The following is a 16,839-nucleotide window of genomic DNA, read 5'->3' as shown; positions in this document are numbered from 1 at the left end:
CATCTTGAATTTTTCTTTGACCAAACATTTGTTGAGATCTCGCAGATCTAGAATAGGTCTGAGGTCTCCTGTTTTCTTGGGTACTAGAAAATACCGGGAGTAGAATCCTTGCCCTCTTTGGTCCAGAGGAACTTCCTCTATGGCGTTCAGAAGCAGGAGGGACTGAACCTCCTGACAAAGGAGGGCAGATTGAGGAGTGTGCAAAGCAGACTCTTTTGGTAGACTTTGGCCCGGAAGGGTGTGAAAGTTGAGAGAGTAGCCGTGGCGGATGATGTTGAGGACCCACTGGTCCGAAGTGATAACTTCCCACCGGCTGAGAAAGAAAGACAGTCGTCCTCCTATCGGTTGAGGGAGGAGAGGAGATGGTTGAACGCTGGCTATGCCCTCGAGTATCAAGTCAAAAGGGCTGAGTCGATTTTTGTGGAGGAGGCTGCTTAGCTGGTTGTTGCTGCTGAGGCCTAGGTGTTTGCCGCTGCTGTTGCCGCTGCCTCCTAGGTTGCTGAGTGGAAGGCTGCAAGGGGCGAGCCACAAAACGCCGCTGATAGGCCGTTTGGTGTCTGAATGGCCGTGAAGGTGGAGGTTTTTTCTTAGTCTTAAGAAGGGTATCCCAGCGGGTTTCATGAGCCGAGAGCTTCTGGGTCGTTGAGTCCATAGAATCTCCGAACAGCTCATCCCCTAAACAAGGGGCATTAGCCAATCGGTCTTGATGATTAACATCAAGCTCAGAGACTCTGAGCCAAGCCAAACGGCGCATGGCTACAGATATGGCTGTTGCTCTAGAGGTAAGCTCAAAAGTGTCATATATAGACCTTACCATGAATTTTCTGAGCTGGAAAAGAGCTGAAGAGCACTGATGGAAAGCCTCACGATTTCCCACAGGAAGGTACTGCTCAAAGGAAGCCATGGTGGTAAGGAGATGCTTTAAATAAAATGAAAAATGAAAAGCATAGTTACCAGAACGATTAGCAAGCATCGCATTCTGGTAAAGTCGCTTACCGAATTTGTCCATGGCTTTACCCTCTCTGCCAGGAGGGACAGAGGCATAGACACTAGCTCCCAAGGACTTCTTGAGGGTGGATTCTACAAGAAGAGACTCATGAGAGAGCTGTGGTTTATCAAAACCAGGAATGGGGATTACTTTATAAAGGGAATCCAATTTGCGAGGAGCTCCCGGGATAGTAAGAGGAGTCTCCAGATTCTTGTAAAAGGTCTCCCTCAGGATGTCATGTAAAGGGAGTTTCAAGAATTCCTTTGGAGGCTGGTCAAAATCAAGAGCGTCCAAAAAAGCTTTGGACTTTTTAGACTCAGCCTCCAAAGGAATGGAAAGAGATTCACACATATCTCTTAAAAAAGAAGAGAAAGAGGTGGAATCAGGTTTGGAGGAAATATCCTGCAGAACAGGCTCGTCTTCCTCTGATGAACACTCACCTTCTGACTGAAGGGGTTCTTCAGAGTCGCCCCACAGATCAGGGTCTCGAACATGGGGACCACGGTCCCGAGACTCAGGGGTGGATGGTTCTCGGTGTCGGGACTTCTGTACCGACTTACCCGACCTCACCGACGCGGTACCGGGCGATGTTATCGGTCGCACCGGAGCCGATGTCTGAACCGATTGGTGATGAGACCTGGGCTCCGGTGCGAGGACAGGCATCGATGCCGATGAGGCCAAGTGTACCGGTACCGAAGGAGTGGATGGTGACAATACAGACTGTTCCACGATCGGTACCGGTTGCTCAGTGGGGACCGATACCGGAGGGCTCGGTGTCAGGAGAGCTGGAAGGAGTTGTTTGAGCTGTTCCTTCAGCTGTACCTGCAAGATGGCCGCAATGCGATCATCAAGGGAGGGCACCGGTACCGCTTTTTTCTTCTGCGGTACCTGCGGTGCCGCTCGACGCCCCGGAGATGAGGAGCCCGATGTCGAGGGACTCACCTCAATAGGGGCGGAGCGCTTCCGCTGGCGCCTCACGGTCGGCAGGATTGGACTCTCTGCAATGGAGACCGGAGGACGTTCCAGCGGGGAAGGCTTCTTAGCCGGCTTACCTGCATGCTGCGACGTCGACGCGGTATCGCGTGGCGTCGATGAGGTGGGTGCCGACGAAACAGGTACCGAGACCGGCGCCGAAGACGTGGGATCGGACATGTCGGTGCCGAAAAGCAGTCTCTGCTGTATCTCTCGATTTTTGAGAGTCCGCTTTTTCAAAGTGGCACAGCGGGTGCAGGTAGAGGCCTGATGTTCCGGACCCAGACACTGAAGGCACCAGTTGTGCGGGTCTGTTAGGGAAATAGGCCGTGCACACCGCTGGCACTTCTTGAACCCGGGCTGAGGGGGCATGAACGGAAAAACGGCTTCTGCCAAATCGAAGGCCGAGGCCTCGATAATGGCAGTAGGCCCCGCCGGGTCAAATTAAGAAAACTCGACAAAACAAGAGAAAATTTTTTTTTTTTTTTTTAAAGAAAGAAAAATGGAAGGGCAAAAAGAACCCGAAAAAGTTTACGCGAGCGGGAAGGCGAATGAAAAAATTTTTCAACAGCCGTTGAAAATGCGACTTCTTAGCTCCGCGGAAACTAAGAAACTGAGGGACCGCGCGATGGGGTCGGGCGGGAAGGCACTCGCGCATGCGCGGTGCGGTCTCTAGAACTTTCCAAGTTCTTAGAGTGCAATCACTCTAAAAGTGTCCGTACCGGGGCTCCGTCGGTGCCGTCACCCATCAGTCAAGAATATGCTGCCTGCTTGTCCTGGGATAAAATGAGTTATCTTCAAAATTGGTAAGGAAAGATTTGTTTTCCCAGCAAACCCTGTATTATGGAAATTCAAATAAGGCAAAAATTACGGGCAAATTATCTTAAAGAAAAGAAGTACAAAAATTATAGCAATAAAGGATGAAAAAGGAAATATACCGTATTTTCACGCATATAACGCGCGCGTTATACACAATTTTTACAAACCGTGCATAACCTTGCGCCTTATACACGTGAGTGCGTTGTACAAAATTTTTTTTACATAGTTCCCCCCCACTCCCGACGTCCGATTCACCCCCCCGCAGGACCGCTCGCATCCCCACCCCAAAGGACCGTTCGCGCGCACTCCCACCCGCACTCCCACCCTGAAGGACCGCTCGCACCTCCACAGCCTCCCGACCCCCCCCCCCATCATGTAGAAGCTCCTACCGGTGTCCTGCTGCTTCCTCTTGGCGGTCCCGGCCCTTCTGTGAGCCCTGCGCTGCTTCTTCTTCCGGCGGTCCCGCCCTTTCTGACGTCAAGCCCTCTTGCCCTGCCGAGTCCCCGACACAATCGGGGCAAGAGGGAGCCCAAGCCCTCTTGCCCCGCCGACTCCCCAACAATATCGGGCCAGGAGGCAGCCCAAGCCCTCCTGGCTCTGGCGACCCCCCCCCCCCGCTAGTTGTTCAGGCCAGGAGGGAGCCCAAGTCCTCCTGGCCCTGACAACTCCCACCCCGCTAGTTGTTCGGGCCAGGAGGGAGCCCAAACCCTCCTGGCCACGGCGACCCCCTACCCCCACCCCGCACTACATTACGGGCAGGAGGGATCCCAGGCCCCTCCTGCCCTCGACGCAAACCCCCCCCCCCCCAACGACTGCCCCCCCCCCAGCTGACCCGCGACCCCCCTGGCCGACCCCCACCCCCCCTTCCCGGTACCTTGGTGTAGTTGGCCGGACAGACGGGAGCCAAACCCGCCTGTCCGGCAGGCAGCCAACGACTGAATGAGGCCGGATTGGCCCATCCGTCCCAAAGCTCCGCCTACTGGTGGGGCCTAAGGCGCCTGGGCCAATCAGAATAGGCTCAGGAGCCTTAGGTCCCTCCTTGGGGTGGGGCCTTGGGCACATGGTCGGGTTGGGCCCATGTGCCTCAGGCCCCGCCCCCAGGAGGGACCTAAGGCTTCCGGGCCTATTCTGATGGGCCCAGGCGCCTTAGGCCCCACCAGTAGGCGGAGCTTTGGGACGGATGGGCCAATCTGGCCTCATTCCGTCATTGGCTGCCTGCCGGACAGGCGGGTTTGGCTCCCGTTTGTCCGGCCAACTACACAAAGGTACGGGGAAGGGGGGGGGGGGTGACGTGCGGGGGTCACGGGTCGGAGGTTCTTGGGGGGCAGTCGTTTAGGGGATGGGGGATTGCGTCGAGGGCAGGAGGGCCTGGGATCCCTCCTGCCCGTAATGTAGTGCGGGGTGGGGGGTCGTCGTGGCCAGGAGGGTTTGGGCTCCCTCCTGGCCCGAACAACTAGCCGGGGGGGGGGGGGAGTCGCCAGGGCCAGGAGGACTTGGCCTCCTTCCTGGCCCGAATAACTAGCGGGGGGGGGGGGGTCGTCGCCAGAGCCAGGAGGGCTTGGGCTCCCTCCTGGCCCGATATTGTCGGGGAGTCGGGGGGGCAAGAGGGCTTGAGCTCCCTCTTGCCCCGATTGTGTCGGGGAGTCGGCGGGGCAAGAGGGCTTGACGTCAGAGAAAGGGCGGGACCACCAAGAGGAAGCAGCAGGACACCGGTAGGAGCTTCTACATGATGGGGGGGTGCGAGCGGTCCTTCAGGGTGGGGGTGCGTGCGAGCGGTCCTTCGGGGTGGGGGTGCGAGCGGTCCTGCGGGGGGGGGGGTGTGAATTGGACGTCGGGGGGGGGGGGGCATCAGGCTTTCAGGGTAGGGCCAGGACTTCAAGGGGGAGAGGAGAGTCGAGGCGGGCGAAAGGAGAGTCGGAGTGGCCAGAGGAGAGTCGGGGCGGGCGAAAGGAGAGTCGGGCAGCATGCGCGGTATACAGGTGTGCGCGGTATACAAAAATTTTTTACATATATTTCGGTTTCCCGCACGTTATCTACGTGAAAATACGGTACACACTCAGATCGGAAATATTTTAAGTCAATTTTTATAAAGATCTGTATTCTTCCGAGTCAGATGGTTTGGAATTTTTAAAACTTATTGATGGTCTGAAAATTCCTGATCACATATAAAAAAAAATTTATAAGAGCCTATATCATTAAAATAATTAGAAACAGCGTTGAAGTCTCTTAGAGTTGGATCCGCTCCAGGTGGGGATGGTTTTACAGTGGAATTTTATAAATCATTTTAAACTTCTCTATTACCCCAATTATTAAATTTATATCAATCTCAATTAAGTAAAGGTTGCATTACAGTTACTATGGCTGAATCCTTGACTATTGTTTTGCCAAAGCCAAATAAAGATCCCACTTTGGTTTCAAATTACAGGCCTATTTCTTTAATTAATGTGGATGGAAAATTATTAGCTAAAGCATTGGCTATGGCTATGGCTCTCCCTTTTATCATTGATATGCATCAAACTGGATTTGTTGCAAACAGACATTCATCTAGTAATACCAGATTGGCTTTTCACATGCTAAATTTAACAAGAGAAATGAATGATCCGGCTTTTTCTGTATCTTTAGATGCAGAGAAAGCCTTTGATCGAGTGGAATGGACATTCATGTATCAGGCATTGGATTGGTTTGGTATAGGTTCGGGATTTATACAAATGATTCAAACTCTGTATAGCTCCCCTATTGCAAGATTATATATTAATAATTTATCAGAATGTTTTAATCTGCATAGGGGAGTTAGGCAGGGTTGTCCACTATCTCCTTTGCTCTTTGATATTGTTTTAGAACCCTTATTATTAGCTATTCAACAGGCAAAGGGGATACAGGCTATTCCTCATACAGATCAGGAATATAAGATCTCTGCATATGCAGATGATATATTACTTCATTTGAGAAATCCAAGAACAACCATTCCATGTTTGTTAGAATTGATAGAAAAATTTGAAAAAATTCTCAGGATGTAAGATAAATTGGAGTAAATCTGAAATTCTTCCACTTAATGTGCATTGTACAAAGAGTTTGTTTGATACATTCTCATTTGTATGGAAGGAAGATGGATTAAAATATTTAGGTATTTGGATTAAAAACACACTAGAAGATACTGTGAAAGAGAATGAAAAATTTCTATTAAAAAAGGTAACAGAAATGTGTGAGCAATGGAATCCTTTGCATCTATCTTGGTGGGGGAGAGTTCAAACTGTTAAAATGATGATATTGCCTGTACTTTGTTATCAAATGGGTATGATACCAGTTTTTTTTCAGAGGTCTTTTTATAAAAAATTGAATTCTATTCTTACAAAATTTATTTGGCTAGGTAAAACTCCCAGAATCGCTCTAGTATCTTTACAAAAACCAATTATAAGATGTTCAAGTGGTCTAATTAATAGTGTTTATTATGAATTTTGTACACTTGATGAAAGTTTAAAAATGAAAAGAATTTAAAAAAAACAAAACAACAATTAAGGAGGGTGGGGTAAATTTTCCAAACTTTTATAGGTACCATCAAGCCTATATTTTATGCCAAGGTATGTATTGGGTCCTCCCTGAGCTCATTGAAAACACCCCAGATTGGTTATATTTGGAATGGCAACTCATGTTTCCTTTAAATCTTTGTCATGTTCTTAGTATCAAGATGCCTAGATTATATAAAGATAGCAGAATATTACCATATTTTCACGTAGATAACGCGCACCCGTGTAAAACGCGCACACGGGTATAGCGCGCGGAAAACACAAATGTATAGAAATTTTTGTATACCGCGCATGCCGCCCCGACTCTCCTCTGGCTGCCCCGACTCTCCGTTCACCCGCCCCGACTCTCCGTTCGCTGCCCCGACTCTCCGTTCACCCGCCCCGACTTTCCTCTGGCTGCCCCGACTCTCCTTTCACCCGCCCCGACTTTCCGTTCGCTGGACCACTCGCACCCCCACCGCTCGCACTCCCCCCCCGATGGACCGCTCGCACTCCCACCCGAAGAACCGCTCGCACCCCCAAAGCCTCCCCCCCTCCCCCATGGAGAAGCTGTCTACCTTGTTTCCGGATGCCAGTGAGCCCAGCTGCTTCCTCTGCCGGCGGTCCCGCCCCTTCTCTGAGCCCTGTGCTACGCTGCTTCCTCTTCCGGCGGTCCCGCCCTTTCTCTGACGTCAGAGAAAGGGCGGGACCGCCGGCAGAGGAAACAGCGCAGCAGGGCTCAGAGAAGGGGCAGGACCGCCGGCAGAGGAAGCAGCTGGGCTCACTGGCATCCGGAAACAAGGTAGACAGCTTCTCCATGGGGGAGGGGGGGAGGCTGTGGGGGTGCGAGCGGTTCTTTGGGTGGGAGTGCGAGCGGTCCATCGGGGTGGGAGTGCGAGCAGTGGGGGTGCGAGCGGTCCTTCCGGATGATGAATCGGGCGTCGGGCGGGAACTATGTAAAAAAAATTTTACATAGCGCGCTCACACGTATACCGCGCAAGGTTATGCACGGTTTGTAAAAACACGTATAACGCGCGCGTTATATGCGTGAAAATACGGTAATGGACACATGGAAAACCTTACGATTTGTCAGCAATTTAACAACTATTCCTATTAGTAAATCAACAAATCAAACCATATGGCTAAACCCCAAGATTCAAATTGGCGGATTTAAGATCATCTGGAAGCATTAGACGATTGCAGGAATACGGACTTTAAATGATGTTATTTCAAATGGTAAATTGCTTGATTTTACACAGTTGCAACATAAATATGGTTTTAATAAATCACAATTTTAGGTGGTTGCAACTGAAGCAGGCCATTCAGGTAGGGTTCCCTAAACGGAAAAATCTTAGTATGCAATATAGTCTGGAATTTTTATGTTTTCAGGTGGACTTTCTGGGACACCAGGCCGCACAGTGGTATAAAACTATAAGTGAATCTGTTAAAAATAAGCCTAAAACTGGTCTTAGGGATATTTGGAGCATTGAGATTAAGCATCAAATTTCAGCATCTCAATGGCCACAAATTTGGTCTTGGAGGATGAGATGTACAATGTCTGCATCTATGAGACAAACTTGTTTTTTTCTTCTGCATAGAGCATTTTGGACCCCAGTTAGATTACAAAAGTTAAATAGTTCAAAGTCTAATAGATGCTGGCATTGTAAATCTTGAAGTAGGGACTTTAGATCATCTTTTGTTTTATTGTCCCTTTATCTTAGCCTTTTGGAATTCAATTTGGGATCAAGTAAATTGTTTATTGGAAAAGCATGTGGCATTATCTTATGATACAATACTATTTGGTATGTCAATGAGGAAAAAGAGCCAAATATCATCAAGTAATAATAAACTTTTATTGATCATGACAGAAGTCGCCATTCAACATATCACAAATAATTGGAAAAATCACAGTAGACTCAATTATAATTTCTGGTGGAACTCATTTCACATTTATAAAATGGAATACAACAAGGGAATTATAATAATTTTAATAAAATTTGGGAGCCATTAACATCTTATTGTAATGAGTAGAAACCATTTTCTATTGAAATATACAATGTCTAATGTTGGGAGGGGGAGGTTTTATATATTATTATTCATATTGGGAAAATAATAGAGGGAATGATGGGAGGGAAGGGGGGTAATTTTATGTATTATAAGATAAATTAGAAAGATTGTCAAGTGATATTTAATTTTAATGTTTTAACGTTTGTACACTTGATGTAAGATTTTAAATGAATAAAGATTTTTTTTTTTTTAAAATCATGTTTGTCTACGTGTTCCACAATTTTATTTTTTATAATTGCTTCTACCATTTTGCCCGACACTGAAGTGAGGCATACCGGTCTAATTTCCTGAGCTACCCTGGAGCCCTTTTTAAAAATCTGCTGGCCACCCTCCAATCTTCAGGTACTACAGACGATTTTAGTGACAGGTCACTAACAGCAGGTCAGCAATTTCATGTTTGAGTTTTTTAGTACCCTGGGATGTATACCATCCAGTCCTGGTGATTTTATCACTTTTTAACTTGTCGATTTGGCTTAGTACATCTTCCAGATTCACTTTCTTTCAGTTCCTCTGCATCATCACCCTTGAAAACCATTTCCGGTTCAGGTAGTTCTCTTACATCTTCTTCCGTAAAGACTGAAGCAAAGAATTCATTCAGTCTTTCCGCTATGGCCTTATCCTCCCTGAGCGCCCCTTTTGCTCCTTGATCATACAACGGTCCCACAGGTTTTCTACTTCTGATGTACCTAAAAAAATTGCTATTGCCTCTTTTGCAAGTTTCTCTTCATATTCTTTATCAATGCTTTGCATCTAACTTGCCAGTGTTTGTGTTTCTTCTTATTTTCTTCATTCGGATCCTTTTTCCATCCTTTAGGATTTTTTTCACTTCACCTTTTAACCACACTGGCTTTCATTTCCTCTTCTTTCCACCTTTGCTGATACGTTGAATACATCTGGTCTGGGCTTCCACGATGGTATTTTTAAACATCACTGACTATTTGGATTTGGCTCAAGCTTTTCAGTTACACCTGAATATAACTTGCCTTGAGCTATTCACTTCTCCCTCTGTATTCACGGTTTCAATTATTCACGGTTTTTAGCTTGCTGGCTCCTCCCTCCAAATTACATCAGCTTGCATAAAAAAATCGCTGATTCCAAGTGTTTACAGAGAAAATCGCTGATTCCCAGCACTTTGTTCACTGTGTTTTGCCTCTCCTTCAGAAACAGGCCGGGTCTCCCACCATGTTATTCGTGGTTTCACCATATTCATGATGGTTTTTAATAGAAAACAGCAAATAACAAATAAAAAAGTTATTCGCGGTTTTTCAGTATTTGCTGTTCTGTTAATCCCCTATCACAGCGAATATGGAGGGAGAAGTGTAATAGGCATCTCACACTTAACTTAATGGAGGGCTCACACTTAACTTTCCCCAACCTTGGTACAGACTTAAGCAACTTGCTAAGGTCACAAGGAGCCACAGTGATTTAAAAATTGGTCTTCCCTATGAGACTACTCCACCACACTAATTCGGATAATCCATACCAGATGGGGAAAATAAATAGTGTACCTCCCCAAGTCAGGCTTACTTATCAGTGAATGTAAACCGCTTAGACCAGGGGTAGGCAATTCCGGTCCTCGAGAGCCACAGACAGGTCAGGTTTTCAGGAAATCCACAATAAATATGCATGAGATAGATTTGCATCTCAAGGAGGCAGTGCATGCAAATCCATCTCATACATATTCATTGTGGATATCTTGAAAACCTGACTTGCCTGTGGCTCTCGAGGACCAGAATTGCCTACCCCAATTAAATAGGTGGTTAATAAATAACTAAAATAAAATAAGATCACAGGAATTAAAATCTAAAATGATTATATAACGTGGCAGCTCACCTGTTCTGTAGCGGATGTTTAATATAGTTTTCAGGGGTGGCAATCTCCTGACTTGGTTCAGTTTTCTCGTCTTCTAAAGCCTGGGGATTGGAAGTTGTTTCCTACAATAAAAGACAAAAATGAGGAGACTAAATCCTATTTCAGCACTGTGTGTAAAAACTGCTAGGACAATTATAAAATCTTATTTAGGAAAAGGAGAAATGTCATCTTATATGATTTTCTTTAGTCAGCATTACTGTTCTGAGCCAGTTGGTGTTATATCTATTTCAAAAGAAGGAGCAGAACGAGTTTGGTCTTCAAAACCCATTTTAATAGCAACCAATAGTGCAGCACATGCAGAGGAAAGTCAATCAGTCATAGAAACAAACATCTGGCAAGTCATGGACTGGACACACAAAGTGTTTCGGCTAAAATGCCTGCATCAGGAGTCCCTGATAATAACAAACAAAATATGAAAGCCAATTTTGTAAGGATAAGTGTGTAGAAAAAGCAAATAATGCTGTGATCCTTCTGGAAACTCCAGTGTTCCTTGAGCCTGATCCAGAGACAGGCTCCTTCCCAGCCTGGGAGCAGGAATTCTATACTGGAGGAGGTGGACCAGCTGTCCCAGGAGAGTGTGCAGCTCCTAAGCCCTGGAGGAAAGGAGGGAGCAGAGGAGAGGGGAAGACAATCTCCCACTGTATCAGGATTAACAACGCCCAATGTAGAAATGGGTGAGATCTTACCTGCTTCACTTGAACAGTTTGGGGAGATTATTTAGCCTGATAAAGTCAGTATGGATGACCTGTGGAAGGCCATAGCCACTATGGACTCCAACCTTAGAAAAGCTGTTAATATTGTGCGTTCTGACTTGCTACTATTAGCTCCCAGGTTAATGCACAAGGAGTAATTCTGAGGGAACAATCTGTAATTATTAAAAAAACATGAAGAAATTTAAAGAAAGGGTTGTTATCCAAAAAAGTTAGAATATATGGAGAATAAATAATCTGAGATAATTAAATTTTCCTAAATCTCCGGTGATTTCTCCTTTGGAAACAGTAAGAAAATATCTGAAGGAGATTTTGTTAATCCTGGGAGAAGGATTACCACTAATAACAAGAGTCCAGATTATTTCCACAGGTATTCAGAGACAAACAGCTTCAACTCCAACAGGAGAACCGGAGATACAAGAGAATAAATTAGACCTGACAAACTTTTTGGAAAGCTCCTTAGACATAATAACAGAGAGAATTACCCTTATAGTGACGTTTGCCCTGGAGCTTGATAGGGATTTACGGCCTCATTTACAAAGCTGCACTAGCAGCTGCTGTGTGGCAACAGCCCCTAAGCCCATAGAGATTTAGCACGGCTTTGTAAAAGAGGCCGTTAGTCTTTTGTTCTTATTTTCGGCACAGGAAGGACTCTTTCCTTGGTTCAACAGAAATAATTTTTCCTGATATATCTAAAGAGACACAGAAGAAAATATTTCCTTTCTTACCGCCCAAGGGCAATTGCCTTAGGGGTGTCATTTAGTTTCCTGTTAAATGATGAGTTTCATTTCAAGGGACAAATTTTTTTTATTTTATGAACCAAAGCAATTGCTAGAATTTATTGTAGCTAAAGAAGGGGGAGGGATGACTATTGGTTCAATGACTATCTCCGCAGTATAACGAACCGGCTGTCTGGTGGCAGAGATCATGCCTTCTACACTTTTCCCTCCGAATCCACGGTTCCAGTATCCGCGGATTCGGTTATTTGCAATTTTTTTACACAAAAAAATTTTCATTTTTTGGCTATTTTTAAGCTGTCCAAGCCTCCCCGGGAACTCACAGCAGCCATTCTGATGACGGCTCTGCACGGGGCAGGAGCATAGGAAGATTGCTCCTGCCCCGCTTCACCGCTAATCCACCATGTAAGGTTCCAGGGATGCAGGAGGGAGGTGGGTCAAAGCCGGTCGAGAAGTTATTCGCGATTTTTCACACTTTGCAGTCCGGCTCTGCACCTAACCCCCGCGAATACTGAGGGAGAAGTATAATTTGTCTAATTGAAAATTATAATTTTCCTTATTTACTTTTTGTATACCTTGTTCTTGGATCTTATTTGTGGACTAAATAGTTTGATTTTTTTTATTTCCTTTAATATGTATCAACCTGTAATAGTCATTGTGACTTAGGGCAGTGTTCTTCAACCAACGGTCCATGGACCATTGCCGGTCCACAGAAATTTCCTGCTGGTCCACAGGGCCAGCACGTGCATCAGGCCCAAAACAGAGTTCTTCAACCACCAGTCCATGGTGCGATCGATGCGGCGTTATCTTTGAGCCAGCTCCCTCTTCCTAACTGATTCAGTGCACAAAGCCACAGGCAGTGGCTCCTACGGGCATCCTGCGCCTGAACCGCAACGTCAGAGGGAAGGTTTCCAGATGAGGCAAGGTGCAATTAGTACTATTAGGGGGGTGGGGTCTGGGGTAGAGATTGGGTAGAGATGGGCGGGGTCTGGCCCACGACTTAGCCCAGTGTTCTTCAACCGCCGGTCCACGGACCGATGCCGGTCTACAGAATAATTCTTTTATTTCTGATGATCCATAGGTGTAAAAAGATTGAAAAACAGTGACTTAGGGTGTTAATTTTCCAATCCTGTTGCAAGTTTAATTTGCTTGTTTGAAATAATAAAGTTTCAATAAAAATAAAGAAATTTTTTTTAGCTTTTTGTCCCCTGAATGCGGCAGTTTTGTCTGCCAAAACCAGGATCCTTATTAGGACTATACTTATATGAATAAAGCTTATCTTGGTTGTGCTAAGATATAAGTTGTATTTTTTCTTTGTACTGCTTGCTAAATTGGGCAAATTCAGTCTCCCTATTCCTTACTTTAGAGCAGGGGTGCCCAAAAGGTCAAACGCGATCGACCAGTAGATCGAAGGCAATGCGAGTCGATCATGGAGCACATCGTGGGCTCTGTGATAGATTCGCATTGTCTTCGCGGTCTACCTGCTTCCCGACGCCGTAAAGAGGATGCAGATGTGCCGGGACGAGCAACCTTCTCCACCCAACATCAATTCTTATGTCAGAGAGGAAGTTCCTTGCCAGCCAATTGCTGCCTGGCTGGCTAGGAAATTCTTCTCCGTTAGAATTGACCTTGGGTGGGAAAGGCTGCTCGGCCTGGCGCTCCTGCAACCTCTTTATGGCATCGGGAAGCAGGGAGAGCAGAATTCGGTGGCAGTGGCTTGTTCTGCCGCAGCTGTGGCTTGGAGGAGTGCAGGGAGAAAGAAAGACAGGGGGCGGGCATGGAGAGAGACAGACAGAAAGAGAAGGGAGGGGGGGGGGCAGGGAGAGGAAATGAGGTCTGGAAGAGAGGAAGCATACAGGAGGCTGGCCCGGAACTTTCTCTCCGACGTTAGAATCGATGTCGGGCGGGGAAGGTTGCTCGGCCTGGCACTCCTGCGTCCTATTTACGGCATCGGGAAAGCAGAGCTCGGTGGCCTGTTCCCCAATGGCGGCGATGGCATGGAGAGAGAAAGACAACAGAATGAAAGGGGGCATGGAGAAAGAAAAAGTTGGGGGAGGGAATGAGGTCTGGAGAGGAAGCATACAGGAGTCTGAAAGAAGGGAAGAAATATTGGATGCACAGTCAGAAGAAAGTGCAACCAGAGACTCATGAAATCACCAGACAACAAAGGTAGGAAAAATGATTTTATTTTCGATTTAGTGATCAAAATGTGTCCGTTTTGAGAATTTATATCTGCTGTCTATATTTTGCATTATGGCCCCCCTTTTACTAAACCGCAAAGGTGTTATCAGCGCAGGGATCCTATGAACATCAAGAGCAGCGCAGCTGCCTGTGCTAAAAACCACTATTGCAGTTTAGTATAGTTGTTACTGAGGTGACATTGCATAGAGTCATTTGCCTTGACCCCTTTGAAGAAAAACCCAGACTATAAATAATTAACATTTTCTCTGCGTACAATGTGCTTTGTGGGTTTTTTAAATTTTATTGTTGGTAGATCATTTTGACTTGGTCATTTTAAAAGTAGCTCGCAAGCCCCCAAAATGTGGGCACCCCTGCCTTAGAGAATGACATGGGGACATAATTTGTCCCTGTGGCCAAGGCTCTGTCCATGTCCTGCGGTTAACCATGGGTACCTGTTGCAGTATTCTCTATTAGAGAATGACACGGTGACAAAATTCATCACTGTTCCCGTCCCCGCGGATAACCGCAGGAAACCATCTTCATGTCATTCTTTAAGGAGAGAGGAAAGAATCGAAGTATAATTGGGCACAACCACTGACCCACAAGCCTTGCTTTGAAGAATGCTGGTGTAGAAGGACCGATGTTGCAATAGACACTAGAAAATGACATGGGATTATTTCCCGCGGTTATCCGCGGGGATGGTGATGAATTTTGTCTCTCTCTATCCTAGACTCTAGGGATTTATGAGGAAAGGGGGGATAACAAATTTAATTCTCAACTTTTATACTGCAGAATCACTGTGTTCTGGTGTGAGCCACCGGGCTACCAGGGATTGAGAGGTATTTCTCCCACTGGGGGGGGGGGGGGTGTTGCCACAACTGCAGGTGACGGGGTGTTCTGATGCAGTGGGGGAGAGGCCCATTCTCCAGCTGCATCACAACACGGCTTTCTCTGACACTTCAATGCCTTTACCGGCACCCCTGGACCAGTCACTTATTTTTGTTGCCAAAAGCAGATGCCACTTTCTGAAAATGGCTTGGCATTTTTTAATAATCCACCAGAGGGCTCATTTCAATGTTGAAGAGCCTATTTGCATGGCATTGTCAGAGCCTGCTAGAAAGACTGCAATACCCTATTCAAACCCTCGCCCACCCCCAATCCACACTTGCATCCACAGCCCAATCTCAACCACCGACCCCAACTGTCATTCATACACAGATGCTCACACTCCCCTCCCCCATCCAATCCCCAAGGTCAACTACAACACCATAAACCAGTCCAGTCCATGACCAGTGGACTAAAGAAAAAGAAGGAAAAATACAAAGAACTTGTGGAAACAGTAACACCCAAACTGTATAGCACACTGAGCCCCCCTAGTGCCAAAACCAAAGTGGTCCAACAGAGCTCCAGAGGGAAAGCAGCCCCGTACAAAAGCCCGCTCTCCAAGCACCACAGGAGCAGCTCCCACCATCCAGGACAACAAAAAGAGAACTCGGGTTCCTCCAGGGAGTCCCCCCTAAGATGATACAGGAGGCATTCTCAAGAACAGGGATGCATCCCTGCAAAGTGGAGAGGCAGGGAGGAAAAGAAGATCAACCATCACTCTCCAAGGCAATAATGCCCATAGTCAACCGGCATGCAGGTAGCAACAAGAGTCCCACAGTTCCTCTACTGGGCTGAAGACACTCAATGAAGCGCTTCAGCTCCTCCACTTTAGACATAGTAAAAGTGCGATTCTTGTGGGTCAAGCTCACCTTAGCAAGGTATAAGGTGGAAAATCTGATCCCTCTTGCGACCAGCAGTACGGCGTGAAGGTTCTGCGCTATTCAGCAACCTTAGTAGAAAAATCTTGGAAGATCAAAATCTTATTGCCCTCATGCGCCAGGTGTCTAGATTTCTTAAAGAGATCAAGCAGTCGAGCCTTTATGGCATAATTGTGGAAACGGGCCAGCAAGGCTCTGGTCTTTCGTGGCCATCACTCTTGGCGTTGTCCCACACGGTGCACGCGTTCCACCACTACAGGGTCCGCTTGCTCAGGCAGGTCCAACTCCTTCGGCGGACACATCTCCACGAGGTTCAGGAGCTCAGGATCTTTAACACTCTCTCCGGGATACCAATTATCTTGAGGTTCTTCCGGCGAACCCTGTTTTCCTAGTCCTCAATCTTCTCCATGAGCTGGCAGACTCGTATTTCCAGAGTCTAGCCTGCTGTCCGCAGCCACCACATGATCCTCCTGAGCGACAAACGCACCTCTACCCGCTGAAGTTGCACCGCATGGCCGGCCAGGACATCTTTCAGTTCAATCGAGGCATGCAATTTAGCAAGTTTGTCATCTAGCAATTGTGACAAATGCCTCATGGACACAAGCAGCACGGAGGAGGAGCGATCCGTTAGGGCGTCTGTTTGCATCCCCGCCATCTTGCATGCTTGGACCCCACTAATTTTCACTGGACGGGAAACTTTAGGCGGCATCCCCTACAGCGCTGAGAATAGATCGTCGCCACCACTGAGCACAGCGATGTTCCCCTTCAGTGGCCTGCTCAAATACTTCTTAAAAGAAATCGCCACTGGCCTGGACAAAGAGTAAGAGGGCGAAATCGGGGAAGTTGGAAATTGGGGAAGTTGGAAGTTAGAAATCGGGGAAGTTGGAGTGCCCAGACGTCCACTCAGGAACCAGCCATCACGTGACCCCCCCCCCCCACACACACACACTCTAGTCCAGGGGTGCCCAATATGTCAATAGCGATCGACTGGTAGATCGGGAAGGCAACGTGAGTCGATCGCGGAGCCCATCCCATGATAGTCGTGTTGCCGTTCCGATCTACCGGCCGATCAGCCTTCTCTTCCCAACGTCAAAGACGCTGATACTGGGCATCCAGTTTAATCCGTTTTTTGTCATTTCGGTGGGGGGGGGGGGGGCGGTGGCGGCGGCAGCAGCCTGAAAAAGAAATCATCCTGGCTGGGGTCGGTGTCATGCTCCAAAGCTTCTA

The 16,839-nt window shown here is 47.1% G+C and overlaps 1 protein-coding gene across 2 annotated transcripts in view; it reads right to left on the bottom strand.

Annotated features, from left to right (window-relative positions):
* EIF4E (eukaryotic translation initiation factor 4E) overlaps window positions 1-16,839 on the bottom strand; it is a 172,213-nt gene that overhangs the window by 149,922 nt on the left and 5,452 nt on the right. For both annotated transcript variants that reach the window (XM_033957343.1, XM_033957349.1), the window contains exon 2: window positions 10,183-10,283. In XM_033957343.1, the coding sequence (XP_033813234.1) occupies window positions 10,183-10,283 (101 nt within the window). The remainder of the gene's footprint in view (window positions 1-10,182; window positions 10,284-16,839) is intronic.

This window comes from Geotrypetes seraphini, chromosome 1 (assembly GCF_902459505.1).
Source record: "Geotrypetes seraphini chromosome 1, aGeoSer1.1, whole genome shotgun sequence".
Taxonomy (NCBI): Eukaryota; Metazoa; Chordata; class Amphibia; order Gymnophiona; family Dermophiidae; genus Geotrypetes; species Geotrypetes seraphini.
Note: the sequence above shows the minus strand (reverse complement) of the source record. Positions and strands in the feature narration are given on the sequence as shown.